The 19,620-nt window shown below is 49.2% G+C and overlaps 1 protein-coding gene across 4 annotated transcripts in view; it reads right to left on the reverse strand.

Annotated features, from left to right (window-relative positions):
• Positions 1-19,620, reverse strand: part of nfic (nuclear factor I/C) — a 788,712-nt gene that overhangs the window by 316,945 nt on the left and 452,147 nt on the right. For all 4 annotated transcript variants that reach the window (XM_072482538.1, XM_072482537.1, XM_072482536.1 and 1 more), the window contains one exon: positions 13,359-13,533. In XM_072482538.1, the coding sequence (XP_072338639.1) occupies positions 13,359-13,533 (175 nt within the window). The remainder of the gene's footprint in view (positions 1-13,358; positions 13,534-19,620) is intronic.

Here is a 19,620-nt window from a genome sequence, read left to right on the forward strand (position 1 = left end):
ACGATATGGACCCCTTTTTCGACCTTCCCATTAGATTGTGGGTACTGTGGACTCGAGGTAATGTGCTTGAACTGGTATAGCTTCGCGAAGTTGGACCACTCTTGGCGTTGTCGCTCATGACTGTGAGCGGAATATCATGCCTGGCAAATGTTTCCTTGCAGGCCTTGATGACAGTCCTTGATGTGAGGTCGGACAGTCTCTCCACTTCGGGGTAACTCGAGAAGTAGTCAATTATAAGCACGTAGTTACGCCCATTGGCGTGAAAAAGGTCGATTCCCACCTTAGACCACGGAGAGGTCATGATCTCATGTTGCTGGAGTGTTTCTTTGGGCTGAGCAGGCTGGAAACGCTGGCAAGTCACACAATTGAGGACCATGTTGGATATGTCCTCGTTGATACCAGGCCAATAGACAGCCTGCTGGGCCCTGTGCCTGCGTTTCTCGATAGTGAGGTGTCCCTCGTGGATGTTTTTTTTAATATAAATTTAGAGTACCCAATTATTTTTTTTCTTTCCAATTAAGGGGCAATTTAGCATGGCCAATCCACCTACCCTGCACAGCTTTTGGGTTGTGGGGGCGAAACCCACGCAAACACGGGGAGAATGTGCAAACTCCACACAGACAGTGACCCAGGGCCGGGATTCGAACCCGGGTCCTCAGCGCCGTAGGCAGCAATGCTAACCACTGTGCCACGTGCTGCCCCCTCGTAGATCTATTTGAGCACTAAGCTCTGGAGGCTGCGAGGAATAACGATACAATCCAGTTTGAGGAGAATCCCCTCGACATCTGTTAGGTCATCCTTGACATTAAAAAACTGGGGTCATTGCCCTTTCTGTCAACCATTTGCAAGGTGATGTATGACCCGCTGCAGAAGAGGGTCCTTGGCAGTCTCTTCTCGAATGTTGACGACTTGTTCGTCTGAGGCCGGGAGGTTGCTGGCACACAGTTGCACCTGTGCCTCAATTTGGTGGATGAAGTCGACCTGTTCACAGGGCGAGGTGATGGCGCGAGACAGGGCAACCGCCATGATTAGCTCCTTGCCCGGTGTGTAAACCAATTCAAAATCATACCTGCGGAGTCGAAGGAGAATGCGCTGAAGCCTGGGCGTCATGTCATTCAAGTCCTTGTGAATGATATGGACTAGGGGTCTGTGGTCAGTCTCCACTGTGAAGGTTGGTAGACCATAGAGGTAATCATGGAACTATACAACACCGGTGAGGAGGCCCAGGCACTCTTTCTCTATTTAAGCATACCTCTGCTCAGTGGGAGTCATGGTCCTGGACGCATAGGCCACTGGAGCCCAGGTCGAGGAGTCATCCTTCTGGAGGAGCACCGCACCAATGCCGTCCTGGCTGGCATCCGTGGAGATTTTTGTCTCCCGCTCTGGGTCAAAAAAACGAGAGCACCGGAGCAGTGTTGAGCTTCGCCTTTAACTCGAGCCACTCTGCTTGATGTGTGGGTAACCATTGAAAGACAGTGGACTTCTTCACCAGATGCCTGAGAGCCGTGGTGTGTGATGCGAGGTTGGAAATGAACTTTCCCAAGAAGTTAACCATATCCAGGAAGTGGAGTACCGCCTTTTTGTCTTCCGGGGTCTTCATTGTGTTGATGGCCTTGACTTTGTCCGAGTCCGGTTGCACGCCCTGCTGGGATATTTGATCACCCAAAAACTTGATTAATGACATGTCAAAGGAGCATTTGGCCTTGTTCAACTTGAGGCCTTTGGCATGTATGCGTCTAAAGACTTGTTGGAGACGAGACAAGTGTTCCTCTGGGGTCGTGGACCATATAATGACGTCATCAACATAAACCCGCCCACCCTCAATGCCCTCCAGCATCTGTTCCATGATCCAGTGAAAGATTTCAGAGGCTGAAACAATACCAAACGGCATGCGGTTGTAACTGTACCTTCCGAAAGGTGTATTAAACGTGCAGAGCTTCCTGCTGGACTCGTCCAGTTGTATCTGCCAGAAGCCACGAGATGCATCTAGCTTCGTGAAGAATTTGGCATGTGCCATCTCACTGGTTAGCTCCTCTCGCTTCGGGATCGGGCAGTGTTCCCGCATTATGTTTCGGTTAAGCTCCTTGGGATCTATACATATGCGCAGTTCTCCAGAGGGCCTGTTCACACAGACCATCGAGCTGACCCAGTCAGTCGGTTCCGTCACTTTAGAGATTATACCCTGGTCTTGGAGCTCCTGCAGCTGCACCTTTAAATGGTCCTTCAGAGGAGCCGGCACCCGGCATGGTGCATGGATCACAGGCGTGGCATCAGGCCTGAGTAAGATTTTGTAGCAGTACGGCAGCGTGCCCATCCCACTGAACACATCCGGGTATTGTGACAGGATTTCGTCAATGTCAGCCTGAAGATTCATATTGGCAGAGGACTTGGCACGTATGCGCTGGACGAGATTGAGTAACTTGCATGCATGGGCACCAAGCAGGGAAGCCTTGTCAGGCTTGACGATTTCGAATCGCAGTGTGGCTTTGATGGCCTTGTTGGAGACATGCAGGTGACAAGACCCTAACGCAGTAATGGCATTGCCATTATAATCAAGCAGCTGGCAGGCCGGCGGAAGAATTTTTGGCTGCCTTTGGATGCGAGCAAGATCTGCTTGAGAAATGAGATTGGCTGAAGCACCAGTGTCCAGCTTGAACCGGATGCTGCATTGGCATGCCATTCGTCCGCAGAATCCACGTTGAGGATGGGTAGGCGTGTTGCTGAATTTGAGGAGGCCTTGTCATACATGGTGATGATGCCCACATGACATGGGGACTCCAGGCCATCGTCCTCTGGATCCGTGGTGTTACCAGCTTCCGAACCCAGCAGCCCTTGCTGCACACTTCGAACGCGTTTGCGTTGGAACTGGGATCGCTGGCCCACGATCGGAGGTGCAGATCTACACAAGGCTGCATAATGGCCAGGCTTCCTACAATTTAAACATCGCCTGCCTCTTGCAGGGCATTGCCGCTTTAAGTGGGTGGTGCCGCAGTTCGGGCACGTCATGACATTGACGTAGTGACGCTCCGTGCGGCGTCGCACATGCGCAGTGCAGTCAGCCGCCGCTCGCACCTGCGCAGTGTAGTCTTCGGCCTCTTCGTTCTCCTGTCTGTGGTGCGCATGGGTGGTACCCCGGGAAAAGCGTGCGAAATGGCCGCCCACATCGATGCTAATGCGCCGCATTCGGGCGATGGCCTGTACACTCTCTGCCTCGTGGGAGGCAAGTTGATCCTGTTCTGCCGATTTAAGGCGGGAGTAGCGACTTTTCGCCTGTTCATGCACTTTACACGTCTCGATGGCTACTGGCAGGGTCATGTTTTTTATTTTTAGGAGTTGCTCCCGCAGGGTGTCGGAGTGGACCCCAAACACGATCTGATCCCTGATGAGGGAATCAGCGGTGTCACCGTAGCTGCAGGATTGCGCTAATATGCGGAGATGAGTTAGAAAGGATTGAAAAGGCTCATCCTTACCCTGTAGGCATTGCTGGAAGACACAGTGCTCAAAGCTCTCGTTCGTTTCGACTTCACAGTGACTGTCGAATTTGGCTAACACGGTCTGGAACTTGGTCTTAACTTGCAGTCGGCAAAAGTGAGAAAATTGAAGATTTGGATGGCCTGGTCCCCCGCAGTCGAGAGGAGCAGCGCGATTTTTCTGGCATCGGACGCATCCTTGAGGCCCGAGGCCTCAATGTATAGACTGAATTTCTGCTTGAAGGCTCGCCAGTTGGCGCAAGGTTTCCGGAGATCCAGAGCTGTGGATGGGCCTGGATCTTCTCTATGCCGCTGGAAGGCACTTGCTGGTCGTCACTGAATTATTCAAGGTAAATTACTTAGATGAAGTAGACTCCTGGTATCATGTCGTGTTATTCACCCTGGGGTAACACGGACTGCAACAGGATGCAGATGAACTGTAAAGCATACACCAAACGTAGGCGTTGGTGCAATACGATTTATTGAACTTCTGTAACAATGCACACAGCGGGCTGTGGGTTGACACTCTACTACTCTAAGTGTACTAACTCTAACTTACTAGACCAGGCTAGCTCTGATCCACATGTAGAAGGTGCTGACTGATATATACACCGTGACTGTCACTACAGTTGTCACCAGTGGAAAGAGGCGGAATGCTGATGGCTCATGTGTTTTATAGTTGGAAGCCCCCCCCCCCCCTCTGGTGTTCTGTCTGGTGATTGGTTGTGTTCTGTCCTGTATGTTGATTGGCTAACCTGTGTGTCTGTCACTGCCTGTTTTTACCTCATGATGTGCATGGGTGCATATTAGGACACAACTGAGTGACTTGCTGGGCAATTTCAGAGGGCAGTTTCAGAGTCAACCACATTGCTGTGTGTCTGGTGCCACATATAGGCCAAGTAAGGACAGATTGGAGAGATTACTGGAGAGAATTCTTCGAGACAGGATCTACTCCCATTTGGAAGCAAATGGACGTATCAGTGAGAGGCAGCATGGTTTTGTGAAGGGGAGATCGTGTCTCACTAACTTGATAGAGTTTTTCGAGGAGGTCACTAAGATGATTGATGCAGGTAGGGCAGTGGATGTTGTCTATATGGACTTCAGTAAGGCCTTTGACAAGGTCCCTCATAGTAGACTAGTACAAAAGGTGAAGTCACACGGGATCAGCGGTGAGCTGGCAAGGTGGATACAGAACTGGCTAGGTCATAGAAGGCAGAGAGTAGCAATGGAAGGATGCTTTTCTAATTGGAGGGCTGTGACCAGTGGTGTTCCACAGGGATCAGTGCTGGGACCTTTGCTGTTTGTAGTATATATAAATGATTTGGAGGAAAATGTAACTGGTCTGATTAGTAAGTTTGCAGACGACCAAAGGTTGGTGGAATTGCGGATAGCGATGAGGACTGTCAGAGGATACAGCAGGATTTAGATTGTTTGGAGACTTGGGCAGAGAGATGGCAGATGGAGTTTAATCCGGACAAATGTGAGGTAATGCATTTTGGAAGGTCTAATGCAGGTAGGGAATATACAGTGAATGGTAGAACCCTCAAGAGTATTGAAAGTCAAAGAGATCTAGGAGTACAGGTCCACAGGTCACTGAAAGGGGCAACACAGGTGGAGAAGGTAGTCAAGAAGGAATACAGCATGCTTGCCTTCATTGGCCGGGGCATTGAGTATAAGAATTGGCAAGTCATGTTGCAGCTGTATAGAACCTTAGTTAGGCCACACTTGGAGTAGAGTGTTCAATTCTGGTCGCCACACTACCAGAAGGATGTGGAGGCTTTAGAGAGGGTGCAGAAGAGATTTACCAGAATGTTGCCTGGTATGGAGGGCATTAGCTATGAGGCGCGGTTGAATATACTCAGTTTGTTCTCACTGGAACGAAGGAGGTTGAGGGGCGACCTGATAGAGGTCTACAAAGTTATGAGGGGCATAGACAGAGTGGATAGTCAGAGGCTTTTCCCCAGGGTAGAGGGGTCAATTACTAGGGGGCATAGGTTTAAGGTGAGAGGAGCAAGGTTTAGAGTAGATGTACGAGGCAAGTTTTTTTACGCAGAGGGTAATGGGTGCCTGGAACTCGCTACCGGAGGAGGTGGTGGAAGCAGGGACGATATTGACATTTAAGGGGCATCTTGACAAATACATGAATAGGATGGGAATAGAGGGATATGGACCCAGGAAGTGTAGAAGATTGTAGTTTAGTTGGGCAGCATGGTCGGCACGGGCTTGGAGGGCCAAAGGGCCTGTTCCTGTGCTGTACATTTCTTTGTTCTTTGTATTGCCTTCAAAGGAAGGATATTAGTGAACCAGGTGGATTTTTACAACAATTGATGGTAGTTTAATGGTCAACATTACTTGGGGAGGCCCCCAGGAATCCCCACTCTCCACCTTTCAACCTGGCAAGGCCAACCCCAGGCACAACCCCTGGCAGTATCAACCTGGCACCTGGGCACCATGGCGGTGCCATCCTGGCCCTGCCAGGGTGCCCTGGTGACATTTCCTGCATGGCCAGGTTCTAGGGAGACTGCCAGGGTGCCACCCTACCCTGTCTCCGACCACCCGAGGGTCTCCAATGGCCTGGGGCACCCCCCCCCCTCCCAGGTGCCGTTACGATTGGTCCACGTTTATGTTGTCCAGTACTAAACGGCGCCCTATCAAGCTCTCCAAGACTTGGCCGGTGAGTCCTGGGTGCCGGGTGCCAGGTGAATCCAGCATCCGGGTATTAAATGAGCCGTAATTGACTCACCATGACTCCTATTACAGCACCTTGCAAACCCGCGACCTCTACCAGTTAGAAGGGCAAGGACAGCAGATGCATGGGAACGCCACCACCTGCAAGTTGCATTCCTAGCCACACACCATCCTGACTTGGAAATATATCACCGTTCCTTCATTGTCGCTTGGTCAAAATCTTGAAATTCCCTTCCTAACTGCATTATAGGTGTACCTACAACACATGGACTGCAGTGGTTCAAGAAGGCAGCTTACCACCATCTTCTAAAGGGCAATTAGGGTTGAGTAATAGACTTTGGCATAGCCAATGACGCCCACATACCATGAATCAATTAATTAAAAAAAGCCCAGTTAAGAGAATGACATCAGGAGTAGTGACTGAAAACTAGATCAAAAAAATGTAAGTTTTTTAAAAGGTGTGAAAAATACAGGTGTAGAACATATAAGGATCTGAATGTTCTGACACTGATGGTACAGTGAGAGGTAAGACGAATGTGGCATGGCTGGAGAAAGTTGCAGAGATAGGGGGCATGAAGGACTTGAAGACGGGGACAAGGATTTTAAACTGGATGCATTTCAGGCTATCAAGGCAGTGTAATTTGGAAAGATGGTGAGCAGAACTTTTTGCGCAACACATTGCAGTTGCTGCATTTTAAGGAAGTTGGAGTTTATTGAGGAAAAATAGTGTCAAGCCAGCAATAGGGTATTGTCATACTAATTGAGATTGGACTAAAGCATGCTTAAGGACTGATCTAGGGGGTTAAGATGGTGTAATAATATGTATATTGACTGGGATGCAAAGAGTTAACAAGTTGATGATAATGGTTCATACCACTAGAGGGAACCACAGAACAGTCATATAAATATCATGTGACTAGGGGATTCTAGGATTAGATTCGAAGATGATTAGATGATTAGGAAATGAGAGTTAAGAGAGAGCTGGAAGAGTGTCAGGCATAGAGAGCAGTTGTATACTTGAGAGTTTGGTTAATTAGAGTTGGCATAGTTTTATACAATAACCTTCTAATTTAGGAATGTGAACGAATCTTAGTTAGTAAAGTAATAAATTTATAGTTTTGTTAGTTAACAAAGCTTTGTGTCTTTTATTTGACACTACGCATCCGAGCCATCCAGGTAAACCAGAATAGAGAATACAACAGATGGGTAATGCCATAGAGGGAGAAGGAACAGACTTGGCAATGAAGAGGGATGTGGAGTATGAAGCTCAGCACAAAGTTAAGTACTTTGGTGATTGTGATCATGTTTTATTCATGAAAACGAATAGCTAGGGAAAGGGACTGCATCAACAGTGAAGAAGTGGAGCTAACATTGGGCACCAAAGACAGTGGCTGTGGTCTTCCTAATGTTCAAGCAAAGGAAGCTGTGATTCAACCAAGACCAGTCTTGGCAGGATACAGTCATCAGCATCCATTTGGAAGTGACCCAATCCTGCAGTTATGACACCTTTTCAGTCTGGCCAGTGGAATGGTATTATGTGCCTGGACAATACCTGATTACAGCCATGATATGAAATGATTACAAGACAATGACAATCAAAACCAAACACATCACAAATCCTCTCTGGGATGGATTGTAGGTTGGTAAAACATGTATTGGAGTAACTTCAGCTTGTTGAAACCAAGTATAGCAGCACAGAGAAACTGGGCTGGAGAGGGCTGGTGAATGATTTGGATAAGGAGCCTAATATAATTTTAGCTTCAGATTCTCCTGATTTTCTTTCCTATGGGGAAATAAATGTGGAATACAGAATTTGACATTAGAGTTATCCAAAAAAAAAAACGATGCTGAAGATTAACAAAAATGATCATGGCTTGGTAATGGTGAATATTTAGTGGGCCACTAGCGATAGAGTAAGAACACCCCGAAATGCAACATGTTTGTGCTCAGTAACCAGAATTCCTTGCTATTGAGCTCAGTCACAGTGTGTACCATCAGGTCGGAAAAGAAAATGCATAAACTGGCAATCTTAATTCTTTCAACAAGTCATGTATTAAGTCCTCAAAATAATTTTGGTGAGATAAAATGCTACGGGACTCCTTCCATGATGCAGTCGGGAAATGATTGGTTCCATATGCACTTTCCATACAAAAATTATGGATACATTTTCATTTCTACTAATTGAATCCCAATGTAGCTGATAAATCCCAAAGTCTTATGTAAATGTATTGGCTCCAGGAAAACAGGCTCAAGATACCATATGCAGACGGTTATGTCTACTCTGGTCGAAGCGATATGGAGGCCAAGTGTTCACACCGTCGTGAATGCCGTCGCGTTTCACGACAGCGCGAGCAGGGCCCGGGCACGACCTATTCTGGCCCCCACAGGGGGCCAGCACGGCGCTGGAGCGGTTCATGCCGCTCCAGCATCCTTACGTGGTGCCAAATGGGCGCCGCGCCAACCCGCGCATGCGCAGTCGGGGCAGCCCAATCCTGCACATGCGCAGTTGGGCCGCGCCATCCCGCGCATGCACGGGGAACGTCTTACGCATGCCGGCCCCTCACCAACATGGCGACGGTGTTCTGGGGCCGCGCGTGGAAGGAGGTAGGTCGGGGGGGAGAGAGGCCGGCCCGCCGATCGGTGGGCCCCGATCGCGGGCCAGACCCCATCGGAGGCCACCCCGGTGAAGGAGCCCCCCTCCGTCCCCCACAGGCCGCCTACCCAGCGTTCCCGCAGAGTTCCCGCCGGCAGCGACCAGGGGTGGATGGCGCCGTCGGGAGCCTGTCGTGTTGTAGCGGCCGCTCGGCCCACCCGGGCCGGAGAATCGCCGCTCGCCGGTTCTCCGAGCGGCCCGGTGCGAATCGCGTGCCGCTGGTTTCCGGGGGGTGGGAGAATCGTGTGCGGGGGTTGGGGGGTGAGAATAGCGCCCCAGGAGAGAGAGAAAGAACCTCCCCCACCCACAGGACAGGCGGCGACCACGTGGTGAGCGGCGAGACAAAGAGGGACTCCCGTTTGCACCAGGGAACTCCTCTCCTGAACCCTCCTGACCCAGTGAGAAGGAAGGAGGAAAAAAAAAGGAGGAAAAATAAAAGTAAATAAAGAAATAAAGAAAGAAACAAGGAAAGAGAGAAAGGAAGGAAAGGAGGAAGTGAACCAACCACAACCCCTCCCCCACCCCAAACAAAAAAAAAGGGAAACCCGAAGCGGGGGAAGTGGCTGCAACCTCAGGGTAAGGAACAGCAGCGGCGAAAGAAAGCGAGACAGACAGATGGCTGGAGGACAGAAAAACACCAAGGTGAAGGGACAGCGAGACGCAAGCAGCAGCGAGGGTAATGCGCATGAGCGGCGGACCGCAGGCAGAAGGCCCCACAAGATGAAACGGAGGATCAGGCGAGCCTGAAATGGAAAACGATGGCGGACCAAGCAGCGGAGCGTGAGCAGGATGCAGCAACCAGCATAAAGGAGGCTCTCTGGTTGGAGCTCCAAGCAATGATGAAGGAGACGACACACAAAATGCAGCAGACCATCGAAGGCCTGGAAAGGGAAGTGAAGGAGCAGAAAAAAACGATTCTGGAGTTGGAGAGGGCCGCCTCGGACCAGAGTGACAGGGTGATAACCCGAGAAACCGAGGTCAAAAGGTTCAGGGGAGCCTAAGAGGGAAAGTGGAGGACCAGGAAAATAGGTCCAGACGGCAGAATATTAAAATAGTGGGTCTGCCATAGGGGATAGAGGGCAGAGACCCAACAGGCTACATCACCCAAATGATGGGCAAGCTAGTGGGAAAGGAGGTAGTCCCAAACCCACCGGAAATAGACAGGGCACACAGGTCGCTCCGACCCAAGACCAAAGCCGGGGAGCAGCCCAGAGCAATTATTGCGAAGCTGCACCGGTTCCAAGACCGGGAGAGAATCCTAAAGTGGGCCCGGCAAATGAAACAGAGCACGTGGGAAGGGAAGACCATAAGGGTGTATCAGGACATTGGGGCGGACCTGGCCAAAAAAAGGGCTGAATTCAACAAGGCGAAATCAGCAAGGTAAAATTTGGGATGTTATGCCCGGCCAAACTCTGGGTAACATTTGAAGGGAAAGAGCAGTGTTTTAACACCCCAACGGCGGCTGACGAGTTTGTTAGAGTGAACAAGCTGGGGGGGGAGGGAGCACACGCAACCGCAATGCAAGACATGGGGACGGAAAAGGAAGGGAAAACCAGAACAAAGGGCGAAGGACAGACCGCAAACAAGGACAATAGACTCATGAACTGTGCACATGTATGTTACGCCTTGCGTGGGTCTGTGCTGTCTTGTCTCAGAGCTAGTCTCCTCTCTCAAAGCAATGGGGGAGGGAGTGGAGCGAGGGAAATGAGAGTGAGAAAAGCAAACAGGAGGGCGAGACAAGGGCCAGTAGGAGAAAGGTTAAACAGGGCCAGAACTGGCCGAATACTGGGAGGAGGGCCACCGTACTAGCGAGGAGGGCCAGCATGGGAGGGCAGGAAGGAAGGAGAGCCGCGCCGCGCCTCTCAGTGGGAGGGGGAGCGCCTGGCACAAGGAGGGGAGGGGGGGACAGAAGCGGGGGGAGAACGCAGGGTGGGGACAAAGGTACAGGGGCTAGTGGGGGGAAAGAGAGGAGTCTGGGGGAGAACGCTGAACAAAAGAGAAGCAAAGAGAAGGGCGAGATAGTGAAGCAGCACAGACATAGGCCTCGGTGGGCATGGAGCAGGGTGAGGAGCCAAAAGGGCGCTGCAAACAGCCACTCGAGAGGGCATCAGGGCGGAGGGAGACCCCGGAACGCAGGGACGCACCCGTGTGGCATACACACAGCTGGTGGCCGCATTGAGTGCCCCTTGGCAAAGGGAAACCCCTGAGCGTTGGGGCCCGACCCCATGGTGAGAGCGGCGACCCTGGCCATTTTGGACGGCCCCTAGCAAAGGGAAACCCCGGAGTGCAGGGGCGCGTCCAACAGGTAAGTATGGGTGATCCCACAGGACCGGGGGGTCAGAAACCCCCCAGCAGGATTGTTACCTGGAATGTAAGGGGACTCAACGGCCCAGTGAAAAGATCCAGAGTGTTCGCCCACCTTAGAAGCCTAAAAGCAGACATAATCTACCTACAAGAGGGAGAAGGACCGACGACTGCTGGTAAGGAAGGGCTGGGTGGGACAGACGTACCACTCATGCTACGGGACGAAGGCGATTGCAATATTAATTAGCAAAAGGACGAGGTTTACGGGAACCAAGACAGTTACAGACCCAGGTGGAAGGTGCGTCATGGTCAGCGGGGTCCTGGTAGGGGCGCCTGTCGTACTGGTAAATGTGTACGCTCCCAACTGGGACGACTCAGAATTCATAAAGAAGACCATGGCGGAAATCCCCGACCTTGACACACACCGACTGATTATGGGGGCAACTTTAACTGCGTGCTGGACCCCCTGACCGACCAATCAAACCCCAGAACGGGGAAAATGTCTGGCATGGCTAGGGAGCTAAGGGCCTTCATGGAACAGGTGAGAGCGGTGGACCCATGGAGGTTCCTGCACCCGGGAGAGAAGGAATTTTCATATTTCTCACAAGTACACAAGGTATACACTTGAATCGACTTCTTTGCAGTGGGGAAATCGGTGCTTCCAGGGATCACGGGAACAGACTACTCCGTGATCGTTATCTCCGACCACGCTCTACGCTATATGGATGTGAGGTTAGAGTCAGGCTGGGCCCAGCGCCCCACATGGAAGCTGGACATGGACCTCCTGGCCGACAAGGCTTTCTGCCAAAAAATATCGCAGGCCATAGGCGATTACGTTAGTAACAACCAAAACAGGGAGGTCTCACCCTCCACGTTCTGGGAGGCACTGAGGCCATGATCAGAGGAGAGATCATAGCCTACAAGGCAAATAGAGATAGGGAAGAGAGGGTGGCCAATCAACAGCTCGTGGACTCCATTCTGGAGTCGATAGAAAATACTCCGAGGCCCCGACCGTAGGGCTGCTGGCGGAGAGGGAAAAAACTGCAAATGGACTTTAAACTGCTATCCACTAGGAATGCAGTGTACCAACTCCGCCAGACACGGGGGACCTTCTACGAACACGGAGACAAGGCTGGCCGCTTATTGGCTCACCAGCTGAGAAAGCAGGCAGCCACGAGGGAAATAGCGCAGGTTAAGGATAGCAAAGGCCCCACACCTAAGGGACATGTTCGCAGACTCACTGGCAGGGGGCACCCTGCCCCCCATGCTAGTGCAGGCCACAATTTCACTGATACCAAAAAAGATAAAGACCTGACAGAATGCAGATCATACAGACCCATTTCACTGCTGAATGGGATGCGAAAATACTCGCAAAGGTCCTGGCCAAAAGGCTGGAGGGCTGCATACCAGAGGTGGTCGCAGAGGACCAAACCGGCTTTGTCAAGGGTAGGCAGCTCACAGCGAACATCAGGCGGCTGCTGAATGTGATACTGATCCCCCCCCCGGGGAGAGAACACCAGAGGTGATCGTCTCCCTGGACGCAGAAAACGCCTTTGACAAAGTCGAATGGAGCTACCGCCTCGAGGTACTGGAACGGTTTGGGCTAGGAGCGGGATTCACCGCCTGGGTGAGGCTCCTGTACAACGCTCCCAAAGCGAATGTCCAAACTAACACCACCAGCTCTGAATACTTCCAGCTACAGAGAGGAACAAGACAGGGCTGCCCCCTGTCCCCACTCTTGTTCGTGCTAGCGATCGAACCCCTGGCGATAGCCCTGCGGGTCGCAAAAAGCTGGAATGGAATCCAGAGAGGAGACAGAGAGCACAGAGTCTCACTCTATGCAGATGACCTGCTCCTCTATGTCTCAAAGCCACAGGAGAGACTGAAGGGGGGAATATCATAGACCGATCCAGAGGGCAGCAAAATGTACGTACTGTTAGTCAAATGAAGGACAAAACAAACCTCTCTGTAAAATAAAGCAAATTAGTGCGGGCAAGAAAAATGTAATGTATATAAGTAACAACTGTTTATAAATATGAGAAAAGGCAATAAAAAGATTTAAAAAAAAAAAAATGTCTACTCTGGTCAGTGACGAGCTTAAACTGAACAATAAAGTCTGATTGCAAATAGGCACCTTGCTTTTTTGTGGTTATTCTGTGCATTTTATGAAAGGCATTTTTCTACCTTCTGTAGAAAATCCAGAGTCATTTCAGTCTGTACTTAAGCAAACAGAAAATGCTTACTGGGTGATGCTGGTGATGTTGCTCCACCCTCTGTGGTTGTTGTGGTTGTTTTGGTGTCTGGTGGCATTGCCAATGTTACTGATCTGGCCATGGATGGGGGAGGTGGCGGCGCCAGCATCTGTGTAGAAATGTAGTGGCTCGGGACTTTGCTTACCACTTGACCACTGCCATTCAGCTGTAAAGAAAACACCATACTTAATGAATGTAATCAAATAGATTCATGAAATTCACTGTGGGATTCAAACCATATCAGACTGTACTTTACTGTGATTCAAGTTGGATTGGTAAGACTGCAGTTTATATGGGGAAAACAAACCTAATTTGGATTACTCTCAAATTGAATAAATGTGTTGCAGTTCAATAGCTCTCCTGTTATGTAGCAGGATAATGCTGCTTACTTGAATAAGAACATGGTTGCATCAGCAGTCAAATGTATCCATGTGGATGCAGGCTGCAGAATGGACTTCCTGAATCAAACCTACCTTAAACTGGCCTCTTGATTAGGGTTGAATACAAATCAAAAGTAACCTTAGAGTAAAACTAAATCAATATGGAGCATATATACACACATTTGGACATGATACAAATATGAGGTAGTAATTAATGGAGACGATGGGGGACTTGCCCACTTCCTGCAGAGGTGATAAGAGCCTGGTGTCCCTTTCTTTGGGGAAGCTCTTCCAAATTAAGTGCCAGTCAGACACTTAACCAGGCAGCAGTTGGCTTTCCCCAAGATCAAGCACCCTGGAGGCAGATGTCCCACACTTCAAGAGTTGCCAGCCAATCTGCCAGTAATGCATCCCACCCAAGGTCAGGATCAGGGAGGGACCCAGGCCACAGGTGAGTGATAGCAGAGTGGGAACTCAGTGGCAAGGGCAGGAGGCTGACTCTCGGTAGGCCACCCTTTCCCCCACCAGGTCCCTTGATCAGGCATTGATTACCTTTGATCGAGGGACCTCATTCCATTCTCTGAAAGACATTAGTAAAAAAAAAAGGCTTTTTACAATGTAAATGAGGTTTGGCTGTGAGCCCAAACATCCATTAGATTACTGAAGTGGCTGTGCCCCAGGAAAAACATTGCTTGACTGACAGCTCTAGCTCTCTGATCTACTCTTGGCAGTTTTGCAATGTTTATTTACACAAGGAAAAGAGGTTTCAAGAGCTTACAGTTTCTGCTATTGATACTTTAAAGGGCCTGGATGTTTGACAGTTTTATTGGGCTGTAGTAAAATATTTTTTTATGAACAAAATAATTTTAAAAACGTTTTAAAACATCCCATTGTGTTCATTGGTTGCTAAAAGAGAGTGTATAGTGGGTGAATGGGTATGGAGGTGTCAAGCTAGTCATAGAGGGCACCAGGAGCCATGGAGAGGTGGGTATCAGATAGATCTTCGTTTGGAGGCTACGAGGGACCATGGTGGGATGGTGGGGTCATAGCTTGGCATGCAGAGTATGAGGTGCCCTGGAGGCGTGTAAGGGCATGTGTTGACATGGATGGGACATGGGTATGTGTGGAAGGTGGAAAAGTGTGATGGCTAGAGAGTTTTATTATAACAAGGATGAAGTCCAAAAGCATTGAGGCAGACATTTAATCAGCCTGCCTCATCACCCGGCAGCCCGTGTGGCTGCCTTTGAACTCTTTCCATGGGCAGCAGGCACAACCCCATTACCACCCTACCCCAGAACAAAAATCCCTTCTTTGCAGGTACTTTCTCCCGATGCAGGGGCGTGAGAGCCAGGAAATCTTCCGACTCCCGTAGCCTGCCTGGAAGATGAAAATCCAGTCCATAGCATGTGCAATCGATCCATGCTGTCCACAGAAAATACTAATTAGAGCTCAGGCACCACTGCCCATCACTTCTTAAGAGTCATAAAGTCGCAACTAAGAGCATTGCTTTCAAAGCTCTCTCTGTCAGGGTGACAAGCTGGCAGTGCTGTTTCCTGGGTGTCAGTTTTGTCCTACCAGGGGATCTTGCAACTTGAAGAGGGGGGGTGAGGGTGGTTTCCAAGGGCTCCCCAAGGTTGGGGAGGTGGGGGGGGGGGGGGGGGGGGAGTCAATAAAAAGCAGGGGTGGGGCTGAAGTGGGTGGGAGGGGGGAGGGGAGGGGGGGGGGGGAAGAGATTGGGGCAGCTGGTCAAAATAGTGACCTAAAGTGCAAACAGCCGTCCCTGATGGCGAGCTTCAGCTCGCTCGCAGGAAATCCCTCTAAGTGGGGCCTCAGCAGAGACAATCTCCCCGAGGCCCACAAAATGGCAAAGTGCCATTGAATAGCGGGATGATTCTCGGTGTTGCAGATGCCGAGAAGCACCCTGCTAAATGCGCCCTGGACCCCATGTCTGGCAAGGCAATCTCTTGCGGATTACTACATACTGCCCCCTTCAGATGATGAACCACAGAGTAGCTTGAGAGTAGTCACCACTACTGACCAAACTGAGTCCTAAAGGACATAGCTGCTGGACTGGGGCTGCGGCAGGTGGTGAGGGAACCAATATGACGGAAAATCCTACTCATCCTCAACAAACTGCATGTTGCAGATGCATCTGTCCATGCGAGTATTAGTAGGGGTGACCACTGCACGGTCTGGTGGAGATGAAGTCTGGACTGCATACTGAAGATACCCTCCAGTATGTGGTGTGGCACTACCACTCTGCTAAATCGGATAGATTTTGAACAGATCTAGCAATTTAAAACTGAGCATCCATGAAGTGCTGTGGGCCATCAGCAGCAGCAAAATTGTATACAACCACATTCGGCAATCCCATGGCCCAGCATATCCCCCCACTCAGCCATTACCGTCAAGTCGGGGATCAACCCTGGTTTAATGAAGCGTGCAGGCGGGCATGCCAGACGGGCTGCACCAGGCATGTCTGAAAATGATGTGTCAACCTTCTGAAGCTACAACACACGACTACTGGCATGCCAACACCAGGAACAATATTTAATAGACAGAGCTAAGAGATCCCACAAACAATGGATTAGAGCTAAGCTCTTCAGTCCTGCCAGATGCATTTGCGATTGGGAATGAACAATTAAACAACTAACAGGAGAAGGAGGCACCACAAATATCCCATCCTTAATGATGGGGGAGCCCAGCACATCAGTGCAAAAGACAAGGCAGAAGCATTTTCAACAATTTTCAGCCAGAAGTGCTGAGAGAATGATTATCTTAGCCTTCTCCGGAGATGCACAGCATCACGGATGTCAGCCTTCAGCCAATTGGATTCATTCCACGTGGTATCAAGAAACAGCTGAAGGCACTGAATACTGCAAAGGGTATGGGCTTGACAACATTCCAGCAATAGTGCTGAAGACTTTTGCTCTGGAACTAGCTGGCTTTGTTGATTATCAGCAAAGTTTAAATTGTCATCAACTGTGCTATTATCAAGCAGCACTTACTCAGGGATAACCTGCTCAGTGAAGCTCGGTTCGGATTCCGCCAAGGTCATTCAGCTCCTGACCTCATGAGAGCCTTATCCTAAATATATACAAAACAGCCAAACTCAATTAGTCAGGTGGGAGTGACTGTCCTGACATCCAGGCAGCATTTAACTAAGTGTGGCATCAAGGAGCACAAACAAAACTGGAGTCAATGGGAATCAAGGAGAAAATCCTCTGCTGGTTGCGCCCTATGTAGCTTAAATAAAGATGGTTGTGGTGGTTAGAGGTCAATCATCTCAGTCCCAGGAAATTACTGCAGAGTTTCTCAGAGTAGTCCTAGGTCTGACTATCTTCAGTTGCTTCGTCAATGACATTCCCTCCATAATAAGGTCAGAACTGGGGATGTTCACTGATGATTGCACAACGTTTAGTGTTATTCGTGACTCATGAAATACTCGAGCAGTTCAAACTCATATGCAGCTTGACCTGGACAACATTCAGGCTTGGGTTTATACTTAGCAAACAACATTCACACCACACAAGTGCAATACCATGACTATCTCTAACAAGGGAAAATCTAACCATCGCCCATTCAATGGTATTAGTATCACTGAATCCCACAATACCAACATCCTTGGCAGGGCTTCCATTGACCAGAAACTGAACCGGTCCAGCCATGTAAATATTGTGAGTGCAGGTCTGTATGTCGGAATTCTGAGGCAGTAATTCACTTTGTGACACCCCATAACCTTGAGACCATTTACAAGTCACAAGTCAGGAGTGTATTGGAATTCTCTCCACTTGCCTGGATGAGTGCAGTTCCAACACTCCAAAGGCTTGACCCCATCCAAGACCAAGCAGCCCGCTTGATTGGCACCCATCCAGTACCTTCAACATCCACTCCCTCCACCACCGACGCACAGTGGCAGCCGTGTGTACCATCTACAAGGTGCACTGCAGCACCTCACCAAGATTCCTTCAACAGTACCTTCCAAACCACAACCACTATCATCTAGAAGGACAGGGGTAGCAGGTGCATTGGAACACCGCCACCTGCAAGATTCCCTTCCAGCATCACTCCGTCCTGACTTGGATCTATATTGCCGTTCCTTCACTGTCGCTGGGTCAAATTCCTGGAACTCCCTCCCTAACGGTATCCTCGGTGTACCTACACCACATGGACTTCAAGAAGGCAGCTCACCACTCATATGCTCCATTCAGAGCAATTAGGAATGCGCAATAAATTCTAGACTCGCCAGCAATGTCCTTATCCTTGAAAGAACACAGAAAAATAAATCAAGACAAATCAGGAGGTGCTTTACAGTACAATTAATACACCACTCTGCAAGTTTATCATTATCCATTGCCTATTTCACAACTTTGATGCACAAAGGGTCTAACTAAAGAGCTATAGTGGAGGAGGATAACGATAAGAATCAAAGTTAGAGAATAGAACATAAGCTCTATGTGAATATACTTGATCAAATGTTAGTGCAGTCAGGAAGATTGATGCACTTGGCATTCATTCAAGATTCATTTTGCTCAGCGTCTGAGTTTACTTTTTAAAGAATTCTCCTGTTGAAATAGAAGACCAAAGGAGGCTCCAAAACAAGCTGCAGCTCCTCAGATCTTCGGAACTATAATGCTCTTTGATATGCTGCTAATCTGTTCTACACAACCAGAAAAAATGTTCTCCGATCAAAACTCAAAATAAAAAGCGACCAACTTATTACTTTACTTTTTATAATGTGTGTGTGATGCCAGTGAGTTTTACTATTGAATACCCACTTGGTGCACACAATATAAACCGTCTGACACCGGGGGAAGAGAAGGCATTCCGGCTGGCAGCATGGTTTCAGTGGGAGGCAAATTGGATTTAGGTGGCCTTGCGGTTGCCCTGATTTCTAAGATGGCTGTGAATCTGATTCATACTGTGGCTTTCTAGTCCTGCCCAGGTTTGTGGTGAACCTACTGTCACTTGTCCAGAAATATTGGATGGCTCAGATATTGGCCATTGTCCCAGAAAGACAGACACCTCACCCATACCGACTCCAGCCTCACACCTGCTGCCAGGTGCTTCTTCAGCAGATCTACTCATTTGCACGGGAGCAACACTCCATTCATATCGGAACGTTACTTCATAAATGTGCTTTTGATGCTTTTTATTTACTGGCATGCAGCAGCCTACAGTGCTTTACTGTAACTGCTGTTTTCTGCAAATTCGTGATATTTGTATTATATTGTGCAACATTTCCACATCGCTTATATTCCTATCCCATTGAGGATAAAAATCATCAATAATATTTCAAAACTTTTGAGTTTGTGGTTAGCTTGAGGACTCGGGGAGCAGCAGGGAGGTAATTACAGTTCCCAGAACTGAATAAATTGGCAAATTAGAGACTGCAGAATAACAGACATTGCACAAATATGTACTCAACAGCAGTTGTGGTGTAACTGGCAGATATAGCTCTTTGCCTATGAATATGCTGTTGTTTAAACTAAAGATAATGGCCTGGATTGACCTGCCAGCAGATTTCTGGTTCGAAGCTGTGCTGGCATGTTATCTTCCCGGCTGCTCATGGCAAAATTGGGCCTAGTCAATTTTAAAGTATTCCGAATTTAATACTTGCTTGACTTCCCATTCGAAACAGGCTAGAAGTTGATGCGATGTGGCAGAAACTCACATGGCCTGGAGACTGACCGTGAGACAAGCTGGGTAGGTGGTATCTGCTTCCCGTGGAGTCTTATGGTGGGGTGAGCCCAGGGCAGGGGAGATCTAAACCCAGATGCATCCCAGAGTGTTAAAAGAGATGGCTAGGGAAATTGTAAACGCACTAGTGATAATTTATCAAAATTCACTAGACTCTGGGGTGGTCCCAGAGG

This window comes from Scyliorhinus torazame, chromosome 18, assembly GCF_047496885.1.
Source record: "Scyliorhinus torazame isolate Kashiwa2021f chromosome 18, sScyTor2.1, whole genome shotgun sequence".
Lineage (NCBI taxonomy): Eukaryota > Metazoa > Chordata > Chondrichthyes > Carcharhiniformes > Scyliorhinidae > Scyliorhinus > Scyliorhinus torazame.